The 21,201-nt window shown below is 36.8% G+C and overlaps 1 protein-coding gene across 2 annotated transcripts in view; it reads left to right on the top strand.

Moving 5' to 3' along the window:
* Positions 1–21,201, top strand: part of LOC145672911 (cytochrome P450 4C1-like) — an 80,654-nt gene that overhangs the window by 46,244 nt on the left and 13,209 nt on the right. For both annotated transcript variants that reach the window (XM_081742113.1, XM_081742112.1), the window contains 2 exons: positions 12,398–12,507; positions 16,065–16,133. In XM_081742113.1, the coding sequence (XP_081598239.1) occupies positions 12,398–12,507; positions 16,065–16,133 (179 nt within the window). The remainder of the gene's footprint in view (positions 1–12,397; positions 12,508–16,064; positions 16,134–21,201) is intronic.

Raw genomic sequence — 21,201 nt, 5'->3', positions numbered from 1 at the left:
TCTTATTATTCCGTCACTGTCTGTGCAAAGAATATAATGAACGCACGACTACGTGACATGGCACACCAAACGCTGATTTTCTGACAAGTAACACTTCACATCGTTGCTGCCGGTCTGACGCTAAACTATACATTTTCGGAAAGCACTAGTCCTAAATAGGATAACTACACAGTGCGACGGTCAGACGTTGCCGCGTTCAGGACTTATGGAGCGTCAAACATTAACATGGGGTTTATGAGAGTAACCATAGCAGTCGTATTATTTCATGCTAATTCGTCTTGCATTTGAACTCTGTGCTAACATTTGTGTTGTAGCAGTCGTATTATTTCATGCTAATTCGTCTTGCATTTGTACTCTGTGCTAACATTTGTGTTGTTTTTGTGTTTTTTAGGTATGCGTTGTAAGATGGATCCGAAAGTGGTCGTTTGGGCTCTGGTGGCCGAGATCGGGACAAATGAGCGCAATCCAAATTTGGAAGAGCAAAGGATGGTGGCACACATCAAGTCTCTTTTGACCAGCGGGATGGAAGTCGTTGAAGAGATTCGTACGCTCGGCTTCGGTGACAGTGATGGTGACCAGGGGGACGGAGACATGGATTTTGGAGACGAGGAAGACCAAGAGCAGGAGGATGCAGAGATGCCTTCGTCATCGCAGCAGTCTCATACGTCTTCCGCATCTGGCTCATCAGCGTCAGAATACCTGCCCTCTCCTGTGAAGAAGCCGAAGTTCCAGGATCAGCCTCCAGAAGACTCCAAAATGACACCAGAGCAGTGGCGCGAGTACAAGGCAAAAGCCTATGCCTACTGGACGGTAAATCCAAAAACAGGTAGGCCTTGGAACACAAAGACCGGTCGTGCTACCCACTCGACTCTGCAGAATCAGTTCAGGTATATTCGGAACATTGGCGTGCTACGTCACTTTGGGGCAACACAAGGCAAAGATGACAAGAAGACGCTGATGGCAGAGATCAATGAGGCAGTTCGGGGCATGTTCGCGGAGAAACAGCACACTGCTATCATTCACGATCGAACGTTGCGAATTTGGGCTAGGCAAACAGCTAATGAACTGGACCCTAACAAGAGTCTCAAGTTCAAGGCATCACCGTCGTGGGTGTACAGATTCAAGAAGCGCAACAACATCGTGGACCGTGCAATCACCCACAGGGTCGGCAGGACCTGGCAACTGAAAGAGTTGGACTTGCAGCAGCAGGCTGATGCTTTCGTATTAGCGACTCGCGAGCTCATTGCAAGCGAAAGCATCCCACCAACGCAGGTTGCCAATGCAGATCAGAGTAGCTTCAAGAAGTTGTTGCAGAGTACTCGCACTCTCCGTACCAAAGGAACAACAGTCGTGCGAGCGGTTGTGGGATCCATGAGCGCAACAACCCACAGCTACATGATCATGCCCGTGATCACCATGGCCGGAGAGATTCTGCGGCCGATGTATGTACTGGTGTCGGAACCAAGTGGAAAGTTTCCGGGAAACAAGCCTGCAGATCCACCGAACATCAAATCATTTGCTGGCAAAACGTCCAACATGAACAGGGACGACCTTAAGGACTTCTACGAGCAAGTGTTCTGGCCAAGCATGCCTGATGATCGGAAGAAGATCGTTTTGCTATTGGACTCGTGGACTCTGAACAAGGACGACAATCTATCGAACGCACTGAAGCCTGCCGACGTTGCGTTGCACAAGAGACTGATTCCTGGTGGTTGCACTGGAAAGATTCAGCCTTTAGATGTGCATTTCTTCCGTCAGTACAAGTCCTTTGTACGCTTTGTGACCGACACACTGGCCATGGACAGTGTCATGGATATCTGGCATCGCGATCGATTCCTGGCACTACAGTCGTTTTCACTCTACCAGTTCAGCGCACCCCGATTCAAGAACCTGATCCGGTACGCTTTCCACAAGGCTGGCTATCTGGACGAGGAGCCGGGAATGTGGATCTCTCCGCACGAGTACTGCTTTGACTCCCTCGACGAAGGTGACGTGTGCTTCACGTGCGGCGAACTACCGTTCGTCAAGTGTGCACACTGTGAGCGCACTCTTTGCATCTCTCATGCTCTGTTCGACGATTTGCACATTGATTGTACCCTTTAACTTACGCAAACAAGTGCTCAATCAGACAACGTCGATTCAAACGTCACAAACCTTGTGTTCTTCTTCGTTTCCTGTAACTCTCATAAACCCCATGTTAATGTTTGACGCTCCATAAGTCCTGAACGCGGCAACGTCTGACCGTCGCACTGTGTAGTTATCCTATTTAGGACTAGTGCTTTCCGAAAATGTATAGTTTAGCGTCAGACCGGCAGCAACGATGTGAAGTGTTACTTGTGAGAATTCAGAGGCAACTCCTTCAGCATATATGTGGGTTGGCACTGTCCCATATCCACTGTCCCATATATGTTGGTTGTCACTGTCACTGTCACTGTTCCATGGGCATCGAGTTCCTTCCCTTCTGATTCCATGAACCAACCAGGTTAATCTTTTCTGGTATCCATGTCTTCAGGCAGCAGTTGTTGAACCGATCTAACTTTATAGGAGTAGAATTTCAAACACTTGCGCAAGTTCATGTGAGAACTGCCAATAGAGAGCTCGGACCAAGGATGTTATAAATAGAGGATCTGCCCATATGTATCTTCATCCTATTAAATCGGTGAAGCCTAAAACCAACCGAGCATCGACAAGTCTGATTGGCTACTCTCGTTTCTGCCATCGTCTGATTGGCTACTTTCGTTTTCACCATGATTGTTGGCTCAAAACATTGCTATCCTATTGGGCGAAGTGGGCAGAGTAGGGGTGGCGAAACTGTGACGTATGGCTTCAAGATTTTGTTGTAAGGGCAGATCCTCTATTTTATAAGATTCTTGGCTCGGACTGACCCGAAAGTTGTAGCATTGATTTTTCTTTTCTTTCTTTTTCTTTCTTTCTTTCTTTCTTTTTTTTGACACAACATATGCTGTTCGCAAATCGATCAAGCATTCTTATGTTAACAATCTTAGCCGACCGCTTTTCGATGCGTCCACTACACTACCTATTCTTGGAATTTCTACAGCCGTTTGATCGAAGATTTGTTGGAGCATCCGCTCCGTACTCCCCTGTGTAGGTCCTCAGGGTGAAAGCGTAACTACTAGTGCAGATGTACTCTACATCAGTATATGATGTTACACTTGTAGCTCATAGGTATTTAGTGCATATAACGAAACAAAAATAATTAACGTGATTTCTCATAAGGTTGCGTAACTTTTTAAACGTATTCTTCGTTTCTGCTCTCTTTTATTTTTCACCACAACTTCTATCCTATTTCTAATAAGAGTTTTTCTTTCCTTTTTCTTTGTATTTCAAAAATGTCTATACTAACTCCTTTTTGTATTTTTAAAAATATATCACATAATATTTTTTTTTGAATATAAAATCGTGAGATGAATATTCGAACCCAAGAGAAACGCGAATGGGGAATGGCGAAAACTTCATAATGAGAAACTGCAAAATTTATACCGTTTACCAAACATTGTTAGGATCATCAAGTCTAGGAGGCTCAGGTGGGCAGGTCATGTAGCTAGGATGGAAGAAAGTAGGAACGCTTTCAAAGTCTTAACTGGAAATCCAATTGGAAAACGACCATCAAGAAGACCTAGGCGCAGATATAAGGATAATATTAAGATGCATCTCGCTGAAATGAAAATACAAAGTAGAAACTGGGTCCAATTGGCTAAGAATAGAAGTCAGTGGAGAGTTTTATTGAACGTGATATTGAACCTGCGGATTCCATAGTTAGTTAGTTGGAATTTATTTGCATTTAATTCTGTATGTACAATGTTTGTTTAATAACAATGTTAGTAGTCAGTGGTAGTGTACAAGTAGTAAAAGTGATGATGGTAATAAGTAGAGACCGGATGTTTAGGCATTAAAAACTTGGGAAATAGGCACTTAAAATTTAAGAAATAGGCACTAAAAGTAATTCGAAATAATGAAGATAACTACTCAATACAATTCAAAAATACATTCAGGTCATAGATAATGTTCAAAGAATATAGAAACATGCCTGTTTGTTAATATCTTCTTTTATTATATATAGAAAAACGAAGCTTGACATGTATTCCATGTATGTTTGGTAAATACATTCTCTACATCACTTTATCACTACACATAAGAGTTTAAACTTCATATACTTATCAGTACACACAACAGTCCAAAGTTTAACAGCATTTTATCAGTACAGATAGAAGTCCAAAGTTTTGCGACATCTTATCACTACAAAAGACACTTATATTTCTTGGAAGAGGCAAAAATCCTTTCATGAAATACTAAATTATATATTATTCTCCAATAAAGTCTTATTTTGAAGAAAATGCAAAGAATAGGCAACATTAGGCACTAAAGCAATTATTTAGGTAGAAATGGGTGAAATAGGCAAAATAGGCAACATAAAATTGGCTTAAATTGAAACTATAACCTCACATATAAACTTTAAAACGTTATTTTTGATCATATCTTTAATATTAAAGAATAGGCACTTTGCCCAACATCCGGTCTCTATAATAAGATATAAAAATATTTGTTTCCTGAAAATGTGTCTTCTCAATTATAACAAATAGCTATTGTCTCTGGGCTTTAACTTCAGTTCAACAATGTAACCCTACATTTTATCATATAAAATGACGTATCTGATGGAGACAATCATAAATTACCGAAACTGTAAAACAGTAATTAGAATGTTTGCCTCGGACGGATATTATTGCTAATTAAGTTAGGATTTATTAGGCTTTCTGTGTTAATATGTCTGGAATCCATCCGAAAATTCTCTAACCCGATTTGATTTTCAAATAATAATAATAATACACTCAATTAATATGAATACGGCTTCAAACAATCCTTGTGTTGTAACAGCCAAGGTGGGTAATGTTGCCATTACCGTCCCTTCCCAGAAAAACTAAATCTTTGAAAATCAGGAAAGAAAGTTTTACGTTCCCTTCCCTCTACCCAAACAAGTAGCCCCTCCGAGAAGAGTTTCCCGGCCCAGGTATGTGGTTTACAACGCCGCTTAACGCACGTAAAAATGTAAGCTACTGAAAGAGAATGGTATGCTAAAGTTCAACAAATAATAATAATAATAATAATAAGTCTTCAAAGGTTGCAGGAACATAACTCTACTTGATAAACAACACAAAAAGAATTCCGATAGCATTCCCAATTTTAATTATTATTGTAAAAAAAATAAACGTAATGTTGAATCTAACAACGAATTTGTAAAGTTCGTAAAAGTTTGTCTGATTTTGAAAAATATTTTCAACCACTAGTAGATTTAAACAATTTCGATTCATGTAAAAACCACAAGAAATTTATAATTACTGAAAAATTTATCAGGCACATGTTGCATGAAGTAAAACTCCAAGATGGCTCCTGCCTTATCACAAGACATATTCAGCATAAACCATATTTGAAATACACATATTTATATTATAGAAATTCAATACCAATATTTGAACTGATGGTTCAATTAGAATATTTATCAATTTTCTATCTACATTTTTTTTATACTCACGGAAAAACCCAGAATAACTTTAAATTCACAAAATAAAATATACCATACACAATATTACATATGGTGTAACACATACCTAGCGAAGAGAACAAGTGACGGGCCCAATCACTTAATTTCAAAACTCCTTCATCAGAAGGATAAACAACCAATCAAATTTAAGTATAGCAATCACATGACATTGACAAAAGACTAACCATAATACCAGATCATTTAAATTAAGAAAACACCGAACTCTATATCCCAAAAATATACTGTAATGGAATACAGGGAGGAAAAAGGAAGGTGAATAGGTTACCAAAATAATAATAATAATAATAATAATAATAATAATAATAATAATAATAATAATATAGAAGGAAACAGTATAGAAGGAAACAGCGCTGTTTCTAATCTTAAATTAAATCCCTTTTGTATTCTTTTTACTGTATAATACCAATATAAAGATCACTACGGCACAACATCCCCCTCCAAAAAAAAAAAAATTCTTCAGAATATTTTTCATTTTAAACCAAAACACATAGATACAATACAATATAGTAATGAGCATGAGATGAAATGATGATGAAACGGGTTAGTAGCGAATGAATGATGATGAACATGAACAATAAATATACAATTCAAGAAACAACAATGTTCCTTACATGGTTCCACCACACACATTTCTGGGCTCTTTGTAGAGCTTAGCTAAAATAGTATGCGTCACGACTATTTTATTATCGTTTGTTTTGCATTTTAATGTATTTGCCGTAGGCTTAGCAATCACAGTAACAGGACCCCACCAATTAAAGGCTAATGATTTTGTAACCTTATCCTGTAGGGATGACTTTTGCTGTGATTTGATCAAAACACGATCACCGACAGCAAAGGTGACAGGAACAGTACGCTTATTATATATCCTTCGTCTCTCTTCCCAAGCTTTGTGCATGTTTTCTAAAGCTTGCTCCCATATAGTGGCATTATTAGGGCCATCAATATCTTCAGAGGAAATTTTCCACTTAACCATCAAGGTATCAATAGGATCTCTCCCAAGAAACAATCTAAATGGAGAAAATTTCAACTCTGAATGTTCAGCAGTATTTAGAGAAAACTGCAGTTGGTTTATAAAATATGCCCATTTCTCCTGTTTACCATTCAAGTAGGATTTCAGGCTAGTTTTTACTAATCTCACGTATTTCTCAACTGCATTTCCACCAGGAAAGTAAGGAGAGCTCCTAATATGTTTTATTCCATTTCCAAAAAGGAAATTCTTGAATTCTACGGAAGAAAAACACGGACCCCTATCGCTCGTAAGAGAACGACAAAATCCGAAACGACAAAAAATATCATTCAGGGCTTTGATAACAAGCTTGCTCGTTGCATTACGTAAAGGAACTAAATGAAGGAATCGAGACGCATTATCAAGACAAAGTAGAATGTACCGATATCCATAACTACACGGGAGAGGCCCAGCCAAATCTACGTAGTTATGGCCATTCACCTCAGAACAATATTCTGAGATCAACTGCCCTTGAGGTAGATAATTTCGAGCCTTCGAGAGTTGGCACTCATGGCACCCTCTCACATACTCTCGAACTTCATCGTACATATTCTTCCAAGTAAAATACTTGGAAATTTTCTTGTAACTCTTCAAAATCCCAAGGTGAGCCCCATTGGGTAACATCGAATGATAATAACTTAATAACATAGGGACAAGTAAACGGGGAACCAAAACCTTATAAGGTGAATATTTCGCCTTAGTATTTTGATACAAGATATCCTTCACAATCTTATAATCTTGGTATTCCCCACCATGTTCAACCACCTCCCGATAGATATCTTTAGTATCAGCTTCTGTTCGTTGATGTTGTACAATATCGGTATGTGACAGAGGTAAACTCCATAGACTAAACATACAATTCTCCGCGGAATTAATGGAACAAGGATCAACATCTACATCCGTGGGATTGATTTCATAAATCCGCGTCAAAAAATCCACTTGAAAGTTCTTCGCACTCGAAATGTGCACAATTTTGAATTTAAATTCAAATAAATTCTGTACTATATTACCATAACGACCTAAATTCTTCGGATTACGTAACATGTGTACGAGAGCATTATTATCTGTAAATATAGTAAATTCGTTACTCAAGAATGAACGAAACCGCATCACCGCATTATATATAGCAAGTAATTCCAATTGATATATTGTTCTATTAAAATCAGCGGGTTTTAAAGTCTTACTGAAAAACCAAACTGGTTTCAACAAGCCCTCGTCCGTTTTCTGAGACAAAATTGCGGCTTGAGATCTCAACGTCGAATCTACATGCAAATAAAATCTTTTATTTAAATTGGGGATGGACAAAATAATCTGTTCTTCAAAAGCTCGCTTTATTTGCTCCAAACAAGAGTCCTCTCTGGGACCCCAAACAAATTTCTCACGTGGAGAACGCATTTTCGATAAGGGTTCGATAAGGCCCGCGAAGTCATTACAAAAACGAGAATAGAAATTTAAAAAGCTCAAAATCTTCACAAGGCCACGTCGGTTTTGAGGGGGTTTAATATCCCTAATTGCTTGTAGCCTTTCGGGTAACATCTTAATCTCACCGTCCTCGATCAAGAAGCCCAAAAATTCAATTTTTGTCCTCAATATCTTACATTTGTCGGGAGAGAGAGTGAGGCCTCTGTTCGAAAAACGAGAGAGAACTTGTTCAAGTATGGAATTGTGTTCCTCAATAGAACGTCCATATACGACAATGTCGTCCGCGTAGAATTCAACTCCCTTTCCCCTCAAGTCTCCCAATATATCATTAAGAGCCCTCATTAAGGCCTGTGTCCCAATGCAGATTCCCATCGGTACACGCCGGTATTCATATAATTTGTCTTGTACAGCGAAGGCGGTGAGCTGTCTACTCTCAGGGGACAGCTGGACCTGGAAGAAAGCTCGACGGGCATCGAATATTGACATAATTTTTGCATCAGAAAGCGAACTAATACACTCGTCGAGGTTCGGACACGGGACCCCATCTCCACAAATGATATTGTTCACCCGAGCGAAATTTACTACTAGCCTGGAAGATGAATCCCTATTCTTAACTAGAAAACAAGGAGATCTAAACTCAGAGAGTGAAGGACGAATAACATTATTTTCCAATAATTGTTCAATAATATGGGATAATTCCTTCTGCTGAGTTCTCGAAAAAGGGTACTGTCTCTCACGTATCACTTCATCTGATTTTCTTTGGATATGGTATACAAAATCACTAATGCAGCCTATACGATGAGTGATCACATTATCATATTTACTCAATAACCTATCTACATAAGCCCCTAAACTCTTGTCTTGTTCCAATAACTTTTTATCTATACCATCAATGATTTTCTTTCTCTCTTCTACAGTAATATCCCACTTACTCTCATCACCTGACTGTAACATACATAACAATGGATCGCCCCCTATTTCATTATCATAATTGACATTATTAACATCACAATTTACACGTTTCTCACCGACGTTTTCGTCATTTACGTTACAAGTATCAGGTCGCGAAGAAGGCCCAGGCACGGGCTCATTTTCTAACATTGAAATATTATTTTCAAAAATTAAAGTCTGAAGCAACATTTGTTTTTCTTTTTAAATTTGATGAAGGCAAATGAAATGTCCTGGAAGAAAAATTTTCGCTGCAAGAGTACCTGTAACCATGTAGTCCCACTGTGTCGCTCCTGGTAGGCTTAGAAGGCTTACGGCTCCTTATCTGCGGTGCCCTGGTCGCATCCAAATCTTCCCTACTAGGATGTTTACTTCCGTTGTCAGAATTTCTCTTACAAGTCCAGGGCCTACAGGAATGAGGCGAAGAATCTCCCAAGAAAAGTTTGGCGGCAGCTTCGCTCACACTCCCTTCCCTGGAAGGATAAAAACCAGCAACAGACTTCTTTTTGTTATAAGTAAGAGGGGAGGGGGGAGAAGATTTTACTAAGGGAACTTCTATTTTTGACTTGGTCCAATATAACGTGTTTTTATCAAAGTCAATACATAATCCCTCTCGACGAAAACAATCGAGTCCCAAAAGAATTGGATATTCAAGATTTTTCATCACATAAAGCTTGCACTGAAACTTATATCCATCTATAACCAAGGGTAGCAACACTGAAGGACGTAACACTAATGCTTCTCTGTTAATAGTTTTTCCACGAAAACAGTCTTTATAATTAACACGGACTTCATCTAAGTTCTTAACTTTATTAAAAAGGTCCAAACTAATTAAATTAGCCGTGCACCCACAATCTAAGGCAGAGACGACTGAAAAATCCCCAACTTTAAGGTTCACCAAGGCAACGCCCCCACTATCTTCTACAGAGCACACTTTCTTTTCATTATTTCCAACAAACGACATAGATGAAGACGAATTTTTATTTAAACTACAGTTCCGTTTCAAATGCGGACCGCCACAAAGAAAGCACGCAACAGTTTTTTGTTTTTGTTTATTTGTAAAGTTTTTATTCACAATTGGCAACCCTACTTGAGAGAACACCTTAAAATCAAATTGTTTAGAATAGAGTTCATGAAAAGTGTAATCGTTAACCAATCGGTGTAATTCACTCATAGTTTTAGGTTTCTGGTTATAAAATAACCTCCCTTTAATTCGAGGCAGAACGCCACTGGTAATGAAACTTATTAATCTCTCATCACCACAATTTAATTTAAGCAAACGGTCCACTGTGACTAAACGTTTAACAAAGTCTTTCAAGTTCTCTGCCTGGCCTTGGGGCTTATACATATATTCAACAACTATGGATTGTATAGCACATTCCGATAATAAATTATGAAAAATATAATCTCGCGTGAGCTCCCAGGTACGAAGCTGACTAGGCAATTCCAGTAATACATTTTTTAAAGGACCTGATACTTTTCCTCTTAAGGAATACAGTAATGCCGGGAAGGGAAAACGGTCTACATTATGAAACTCATCTATTTGTTTAACAAACTCAAATAACACTATAGGGTTAGATCCATCACAACTTGGTAAATTATCAAAGAAAGATCGAAGTACCAAAGCTGCGGAATTCTGTTCTAGTTTTGAAAAACAAACATTCGAAGAAGAAGTTAACTTACATTCCTGACCTTGCACATTCTTATCAACTAGCGAGCCAGCAAAAGGTGAATGAACACTTGGTACCACAGGCACCGTGTTTGTATTACTCACAGGTGCTACGTTAACTACCTCCTGCTTATCAAGGTCAACAGACGACTGTGGGTCAGCTGTTTTATCTGCAAGGAATCTATAGAGTAGTAATTTTGCTTCTCCTTCTGATAACGTTTCTACGACCTGTCTTTGGTCAATTGGATTCATTGTAACAATTTCTTTTAAAAATATTGATTCGACCTTTCTTTGCTCTGCGTGTTCTACATTTTCATTTTCCTTAAAAAGTGATATCTCATCCATAAAAAAGGAACTATCACCACCAAAAGCCATGATGACTATAAACAAGTAAGCAAGGATATTGACTAACATGTGCCAAGAATTGGGTTCAATCCCGCCTGCTTTATTTTACCAATGAAGACTAACTGACTTTAAACTTCTAAAGCATACCATAAAAAAAATAAGACTTGTTCTCTTCTTTTGTAACAGCCAAGGTGGGTAATGTTGCCATTACCGTCCCTTCCCAGAAAAACTAAATCTTTGAAAATCAGGAAAGAAAGTTTTACGTTCCCTTCCCTCTACCCAAACAAGTAGCCCCTCCGAGAAGAGTTTCCCGGCCCAGGTATGTGGTTTACAACGCCGCTTAACGCACGTAAAAATGAAAGCTACTGAAAGAGAATGGTATGCTAAAGCTCAACAAATAATAATAATAATAATAATAAGTCTTCAAAGGTTGCAGGAACATAACTCTACTTGATAAACAACACAAAAAGAATTCCGATAGCATTCACAAATTTTATTATTATTGTAAAAAAAATAAACGTAATGTTGAATCTAACAACGAATTTGTAAAGTTCGTAAAAGTTTGTCTGATTTTGAAAAATATTTTCAACCACTAGTAGATTTAAACAATTTCGATTCATGTAAAAACCACAAGAAATTTATAATTACTGAAAAATTTATCAGGCACATGTTGCATGAAGTAAAAGTCCAAGATGGCTCCTGCCTTATCACAAGACATATTCAGCATAAACCATATTTGAAATACACATATTTATATTATAGAAATTCAATACCAATATTTGAACTGATGGTTCAATTAGAATATTTATCAATTTTCTATCTACATTTTTTTTTATACTCACGGAAAAACCCAGAATAACTTTAAATTCACAAAATAAAATATACCATACACAATATTACATATGGTGTAACACATACCTAGCGAAGAGAACAAGTGACGGGCCCAATCACTTAATTTCAAAACTCCTTCATCAGAAGGATAAACAACCAATCAAATTTAAGTATAGCAATCACATGACATTGACAAAAGACTAACCATAATACCAGATCATTTAAATTAAGAAAACACCAAACTCTATATCCCAAAAATATACTGTAATGGAATACAGGGAGGAAAAAGGAAGGTGAATAGGTTACCAAAATAATAATAATAATAATAATAATAATAATAATAATAATAATATAGAAGGAAACAGTATAGAAGGAAACAGCGCTGTTTCTAATCTTAAATTAAATCCCTTTTGTATTCTTTTTACTGTATAATACCAATATAAAGATCACTACGGCACAGTGTCTCCAAATCTTTCGGAAATTGGACACACACAGACACATCTATACGATCAACACTATAAAATCGGATCAACACCTCGGAACTGGCTGTGTTTTAACTATATTTACAGAATCTACGAAATTTCTCTTTTTCTTTTAGTTAAAAAACGTCGTTTGGCTTTCTTGGATCTTCTGATAGAAGCTTCACAAGATGGAGCTGTTCTCACAGACCTCGACATTCGGGAGGAAGTTGATACGTTTATGTTTGAGGTAGGTAAGTCTTTACTAACGTGTTTGTATTTTAGGTAAGCAAGGCTTGACTAATGATTTATTATTGACGTACATAGTTTGACAATATTTAGAGGCAGGAAAATTCATTAATGTGTTCAGATTTGGAGGATATAATACTTTACTAATATGCTTATGTTTTATATGCTACTATGTGCTTACTAAATGCTAACATATACTGACGTTAGATGTTATATCATACCGTTACTGGATGTCATACATCTAACAGTCTTCCGTATATTACATATGTATACGTATGTTACATACGTCAGGTGTAATATTTTTCGTAAGTAGAAGCTTTGCTTTGCATATGCTTAAACAAAAGCAAACTATTTGCTGAGAAAAACAATATATTTACCCCCCCCCAAAAAAAAATAACTACACATGGGCAACCAGAGCAAGAGTGAACACGTTTTGTAAATCAAAGAATTGCGGTGGAATGGTGACAGCGAAAGACGCAATATCTCTTTGATGTGAAAGCCTGTTATCTCTAATAACATATACAGTCTAATTGCGACAAAGCAAGCAGAGGATACAGAGGAATAACATAGTTTTGGCGAAGGAAAAATTTTCTACTCTTACCCCACCACATGGGGTAAGAGTAAACAACGGTTGGAGCAACACTGCACAGTCGAATGAAAACATAGAAGCGTAGACATAAACGCCAAGAAACACGTTGAATCATAGATGTGTATGTACTGCTTACATGGAACTACAGGAAGTTATAAAATATCAAACATATTAGTGACAAATGGAACTGCCAACAAAAGTTACAGTAATATATCATACATGTTATAATGACAAAAAATGAAAATAGGAGGAATCAGCTCAACATTCGTCTCAAAACTGTTACGTGCGGTGCTACATACGTACACAGTGGTCATACACGTACACAGACTTCCTTTGATCAAAATTGGAATATTGTTCGTGAGACCACTCATTGCATATGATACAGGAAATCTATATTTCAACGTTTGGGTTATCTGAAAATTAGTTCCCCACAGAATTGCCAGGGCATATCCATGTCATCCGGTACAGGTATATTTGATTGATGAACGATGCTTTGTGATTGGTTGGATGACTTTGATGGGAATTACTTGTTTGCTATTCCTAGCTTCTTTTGTGTTCCAGTGCAACATTGCCTGTCGACATTCCCATGCGGTATAACATGTGCTCAGGCTGTGAACTTCTAAACGATAATGCAAACGTTTTGTTAGTAGTCTATAGCCATCCATTTCTCTTACCTCTGCAAGTGCTTTTTACTCAATGTTACATGTTGGCTCCTATATTTTCTTTACCCAACTACAGCACATAGGGCAAGAGTGAACGTTCACGCTTGCTCCGTACACTCTTGCCCCGCCTCATGCATTTTCCAATAATTGCCCGCCACCCCCCGTCTAAGCACTTTTTTCTTCTTGTGTACTACTGATAAGAAATACGAACCGATACAGTTTTTCCACGAAATATCTCCAGTCTTGTACCTTCAACTGAAACTACATTACATACTGTGACACGACCTACGAATCTTTTACTGCTTTCCTTCTAAAACAAACTTTCCACTCTGATGCTCTTCACACTACATGCACACGGCTCCTTTCCTTTTCCGTTCTGACATATGCCATGCCGAACTAGTTTTCAACATTCGCTTATTTACCGACGTTGCCACTTCTCCGTAAATAGTGTTTTCACTCTTGCCCCGGCGTTCACTCTTGCCCTGGTTACCCATACGTGTTACAGTTTCGCCACTAACACTTTGACTTCATCAGACACTATCTCACAGATCAGATAGTGTCTGATGAAGCCATGGTGTTAGTTGGCAAAATTTCAGTTTTTCATGTGAGTATATTGTTTTGCACAGCAAACAGTTTGTTTTTGTTTAAATACATCAGATATATATTGCATACATCTATTTGTATGTGAGATCCTGACCCCCTATATACAGTTCTTCCGTTCGATCGGAAAGTACGTTTGTTCGGAACACTTAAATAGAAAGTACGTATAAAATATACTTTTTCAGTTATACGTTTCCTTTACGCTAAGTCCAAAAATTACAGGATTTACACATGTAACCTACGTTTTCACGTACACCACATAGTTTTTTTCTGTGTATGTTTATGTTTGAGATAGGTAAACCTTTATTACTCAGATAGGTAAATTATTTTGTTATGCTTAGCATTTGCTATATGTTTATGGTTGATGAAGGTAAAACTTTACTGATATGTATACGCTTAATGTACTTTAAGCTATATCGATGAACATATATTTGAAATAGGTAAAGTTTTACTCATATGCTTATGTTTGAAGTGAGTGAAGCTTTACTTATATGTTAATATTTGAGGTTGGAAAAGTTTTACTGATATGTACCGTATATGTTTGAGTAGGTAAAACTTTAGCTTTTTAAATAACTTCGTGTTTATATTAGGTAAACACATATGAATACGTATATACGTGTATTTGCTGTTGGTAAGAATTAGGTGATAATTTTATGTTTGAATTACGTTAAATTTTACCAACATGTAGGGCACCCCAAGAGTTCGTTAATATTTTAACCAGTCACAACTCATAAACCAATTTATATAGCTCATCGTGATTCCTGCGAAACTGTACCACAATTTATAGTTTTATTCGGCTTTTCATCGAGTGCCCCTTTGGTGATGATAAACAATATCTACATTACGTAGTTTTCCATTACACGGTGGCGACAGGATGTTACACACGTTCGGACATTAAGTCTGGAAATTAGAAGATTTACGGATCTTATATACGCTTTTATTTTGTTACTCTCGATGTAGTTCCTAATTCTTTTGAGATTTGCGTCCAACGGTTATGTACCAAGGCTACAAGATTGTAATGATGATACAGTACAACCAGTCAAATCCGAACTAATTGGGGCTGAAACCTATTCGGATTTCGGGGCGTTCGGATTACCCGGGAAATAATATTACGTACTTCTAATCTTCGATAGCTAAAGATAACTGACTTCAAGTGAAAAATCAGTGTTTGTTTAATCTTGCGTTGTAATTTTTCGTGTGAATCATAATCCAGTTAACCTAAAATGATTTCGTTGTTTTGGATTTTTTGAAATACGTAAGTAGACGTAAACTATTTTCTATTTTATCTAAACTTAACTGTATTTTATAACGTTTTGAATAAGCATTAAGTCTACATATGTTAAAACAAAAAAAAAAAAAAAAAAACTTTTGTGTGATTAAATCTGTCTTTTTTTCATTTTCCAGCTGTAGTTAATTTTTTTCCTGAGAACGTGTTCGGATTTGCCGGGTTTTCGGATTTCCGGGGTTCGGATTTGAGGGGTTGTACTGTAATGATAAAAATGGTGGAATGAAGAAAGTGGGAGGAAATGGGAGAAGCCCGAGGAAGCCCATGCACACAGTTTTCATCCTTCAGAAGTAAACATTTGTCACCTTATTAGAGTGATCTGATTTTTTAAAAAAAATTCATGTTTTTTTCTTTAACTGATGTAAACATTTGTATCGAACATGATTACATGATAATCGTGTCTTTTCTTCTGTCTCTTGAAGGGCCATGATACAGTCTCGACAGCCATTTCATGGATAATGTTTCTGTTAGGACATCATCCAGAGGTTCAGGTAAGGACTACTAAAGCTTTAAAAAGGAGAATTACTTGTAGATGTCTTTTGTAACAAATACCTCCATCAAGCGTACAAATACATCTTTTAACAATTCAGAGTGCTACATATCGGAGACGTACTAACTGGTATTTGTAAGAAATATCTAGTTCTGCAGTGGTTTTATATTTATTTAATTCTTGTACCCGATATCCCTGAAATTCATCCGAGGTCCTCATTTAGATGTTCCTTTTCGAATTATTGTAGTGGAAACAAACTGGCTACCTTACTCCTTCTTTAATAGCTAAGAAAACATCCTTAGCTAAAGCAATAAAGTGGACTGTAACATTGGATACAACACTACGACAACCTAGCTCAAGGACTTTACCGTCCTCAATAATAATAATAATAATAATAATAATAATAATAATAATAATAATAATAATAATAATAATAATAATAATAATAATAATAATATGATAATCTGTGAAGTTGATTAGTGTGAATATGCAGCTTACAAACAGACAAACAACATCACTGATACACAATTTTTCCATAGAGCTCCCTCGTGGCTAAGCGGTAAGCGTACACGCCTTTGGCGTGGGAGACCTGAGTTCGAATCCCGGTGGGAGCTCATGTGGTTTGGATTTCACGTTAATCAGTAGGTCCACGTCTCATATAGTCTCGCTGCTGGAAAGGGACGTTAAACTCAATCAACCCGACTCAACAATTTTTCCATAGAAACTTGTTTCAGTCACTAATCATACAAGAGTTATAAACAAATTTGAGAGGAAGGAAGCTTATCTTCATGTGTTGTCTCATTGTAAATGAATTCGCCCGAAGATAACACTGATACTACATTAGGTCGGAAATCGCTTCTTACACTAATTCTGACGTATAACCACCTGATTTTATCGGTTATATCTTATTAGTTAATTAATAAAATTCCTCCTTAGTATCATAACAAGCTGATTTATTGCCAAGGTACTTAACGACAAATTTGTTGCTTACGTTAACGTTAATGAAAGGAACTACGGCTCTTACAATTCTAATCGTAACTACATTAACTTTGTTGACATAAAATAACGAGTACTTGCGGTTGATATAGAAAGTTGAGATTTGGCATGATTGTAGCTTTTTCGGAACTAACCCACAGGAAAATTGCCAAAAAAGAATATTTTTAATTTTTAGGGGGTCTAAAGGGGTAAAAAGAAATTCCATATGTTATTTAAATAGGCCTTTCTTTTTAAGAACCTATAATGTCATATGTTAGGTACTTGGAATTGGAATAAAAACTTGAAATTCAGTATGCTTGTACGTTTTCTATAGAATTATTTAACAAAATAACTTAACTAATTGATTCGTACTAGCTTTGCTATGTTGAATAACTTACATTAAAATACAAATTGCTGAGCAAAGTAACGTCTATTTATAAAACAATAAATATGTGACAGTTTCGCCAACTAACTGAAAATATTGGCTTCATCAGTGTCTGATAAAGCCAATATGTTCAGCAGGGTGGAGCGAAAAAATCAAATTTTCAAGTATCAAATTCTAATAGGGCTCAAAAATTGTGTATTTGCGGGGGTAATCAATGGAAAAATAACGAAAACTTTCCACTTTGGATCTTCAGTTCGCCCAAATGGCCTGAAATTTGAAAAAGATGACAAAAAAACACCAAAATGTATCTTTATGTGAAAAAATCAAATTATCGAGTATCGAAATCTAATCGGGCTCAAAAGTTGCGTATTTGCGTGCTAATCAATAGGAAAATAACGAAAATAATCACACATTGGATCTTCAGTTTGCACAAAATGCCTTAAGTTTGAAAAAGATAACAAAACCCACCAAAATTTACATTTACGTAAGAAATATACAAATTTCTCTTTTTTCATTTCTATAGCGTCCAAGTACTTTATTTTAGTTGTGTGAGATCATGTTTGTTGATAATTGGTTAATGGGAATGATTTTGTACATTTTATTCTCATAATGGTTTTGCAGCTCTTCACCCATTTCTCAACTTTTTTTTAATGTTTGAAATGGCCCAGAACTCGGCACGAGGAAGAGGTTGCAATTCGAGTTCCACCCACACCCTATCCAACCATTCTATCAATTAGGATGTGCTAAATTATGTTGATTTTGTCGAGGACATTGTCTTCAATTCAGATTATTTAAAATCAAATTTTGGCATGGTGAGTATTGAGAGCAAAGTTGCTCTAATGTAGCCATCTCGTTTTCTAGTCCGCACACTTTTCCTACAGACTCTGTGACATGTTCTACGCAACTTTCAACTTCCTGAGTATCGCATGGAAAATTTAAGAAGTCAAACTCATGAGCAGACTTATCATGCACAACTGATAAGATAGTTTCTTTTGTCAAGCTTTAGAGCACTGGAGGGGGCAACAGCTTACATTTTCTCGAATCTATCAGCTCACTGTAGTCCGTGGCATCAAAATTTATTAAAGGTGTCATAAAAGTTCTAACATAACAATTCAAACAGGACAGTGTGCTCCAGATAGTAGCTATAAGAGTTCCTGGACCTTTCAGTTACTTCCCATGGCTGATATGTGCAAACCGGGTGTTACTTGTACGTTTCTCAAACACATTCTACAAACGAACTCAAAGTGCTTGTAAATTACATTATAAAAACATATGCTTCTGTCTGGTTCGACATAGAGAGATATCAGTCAGTGAAATATGGACCTAAACATCTAAACATATTTTGAAGACAGTTCAAACAAAAAAGAATAATCGATCCTGTGATTGAGAAAAACGCGTTCTTTTGTCATCCAGAGAACATTTTGTTGGCTATGACAGTGGATGAGAGACAACACGTACCAGAGTTAGATTACAGGAGAGTGCTAGAGGCAAGAAATCAAGATCCAAAGGGGAAATCTGTTAGAACTTTTATGGCACCTTCAATAAATTTTGATGCCACGGACTACAGTGAGCTGATAGATTTGGAGAAAATGTAAGCTGTTGCCCCCTCCAGTGCTCTAAAGCTTGACAAAAGATACTATCTTATCAGTTGTGCATGATAAGTCTGCTCATGAGTTTGACTTCTTAAATTTTCCATGCGATACTCAGGAAGTTGAAAGTTGCGTAGAACATGTCACAGAGTCTGTAGGAAAAGTGTGCGGACTAGAAAACGAGATGGCTACATTAGAGCAACTTTGCTCTCAATACTCACCATGCCAAAATTTGATTTTAAATAATCTGAATTTAAGACAACGTCCTTGATTAAATCAATATAATTTAGTACATCCTAATTTATAGGAGAGTTGTGTAGGATGTGGGTGGAACTCGAATTGCAGCCACCCCTCGTGATGAGTTCTGGGCCATTTCATGAAAAAAAAAAAAAAAAAACGAGAGCTGCGAATTCAAATGAAAATAAAATGTATAAAATTACTTACATTAACGAATTATTAAGAAACATCACCTCACACAACTAAAATAAAGTACTTGGACGCTATACAAATGAAAAGAAAGAAAAAGGAATCTGTATATTTCTTACGTAAAGGTAAATTTTCGTGGTTTTTTTGTCATTTTTTCAAACTTCAGACCATTTCCGCGAACTGAAGTTCCAAAGTTCTATTACTATCGTTATTTTCCTATTGATTAGCACACAAATATGCAACTTTTGAGCCATATTAAAATTTGATACTCGAAAATCTGATTTTTTCGGATTAAGATAAATTTTGGTGAGTTTTTGTAATTTTTTTCAAACTATAGGCCGTTTGCACAAACTGAGGAACCAAAGTGTGAATTTGTTCGTTATTTTCCTATTGATTACCACACAAATACGCAACTTTCGAGCCTTATTAGAATTCGATACTCGAAAATCTGATTTTTTCGGATTAAGGTAAATTTTGGTGTCTTTTGGTCATTTTTTTCAAACTTTAGGCCATTTACGCGAACTGAAGATCTAATGTGCGAACGTTTTCGTTATTTTTCTATTTATTAGCATGCGAATACGGAACTTTTGAGCGCTATTAGAATTCGATACTCGAAAATTTGATTTTTTTCGCTGCACGCTAATGTTCAGTAAGTTCGCGAAACTGTTACACATTTCTTATTTTAAAAATAGACGTTGCTTTGCTCAGTCTATTTTGGTGTATGGAAATCACTTAAAATAAAAATTTCCAACTTTAGAGTGGTTTTAAGGGGTAGTAAAAAATCTTTGCCGTTATTTTTTATGGAACAACTATATCCCAAAATGTTCAGGTACTTCTTGCAGGATTAGAATAATGAAATTTTGCATGATTGTAGCCTTCCGGGACTAACCCACAGGAAAATTGCCAAATGTGAATATTTTTAGTGTGTAAGGAGTCCAAAGGGGGGATGAAAATCTCCAAGTTATTTAAATGGGCGTTTTCTTGGGATACAAAATCTTATCTTCTAGATAGTTGAAATTGGGAAAGAAACTTGAAATTCGATAGAATTTTGCGATTAAGAGGTGCGGGGACATAAGTCGAGCAAATACGGGGGCCTGGGAGCAGAGTCTCCATGTAACCAAAGGCTACTCCACGTTCTAAAAATAGAGTATATCAGTCTACGAGTAACACTCATTTCTATAATAGTTAACACTTACCGTTCCGCTCCGTGCTCTGCCTGTCTGATGTCAATAGATGGCGCTAGCGTGCACGTAAATTAAAGATTAAAAACTATTGTGACGATTTAATTGCAAGTTATACTCTATTTCCTCAATTTGATGATTTGAAAACGAATACTCTAGTGACAGGGAAGGATTCTGATACTAAATGAAATTAAGTAACTCGAGCTAAAAATTTTGTACAGACATTTTCAAAATCGGACGACAAAAAATTTGAGACGATAAGAGTCACTCACCAAACGTCCCTCATTAAGATAACATCTTCAAGCAATCGACTTTCGCCGTCTTTCCATAGATATTTAACATAGCTCGTTCGCCATTCATCGTCAAGGCAAAGTACATTTTCTAAATGAGTTGGCCATGGTCCCTGACACTCATTCTTCATCACACAGCTCTCGACCAACTACAAAATGAGATACTACTACAGATAAAAGGTATGGGAATAATCAGTTTGGTTAGTCCCGGTACTTCATAGCT

The sequence above is a fragment of the Thermobia domestica genome, chromosome 16 (assembly GCF_964235325.1).
Source record: "Thermobia domestica chromosome 16, izTheDome1.hap1.1, whole genome shotgun sequence".
Taxonomy (NCBI): Eukaryota; Metazoa; Arthropoda; class Insecta; order Zygentoma; family Lepismatidae; genus Thermobia; species Thermobia domestica.
This window is presented reverse-complemented; position numbering and strand designations above follow the sequence as displayed.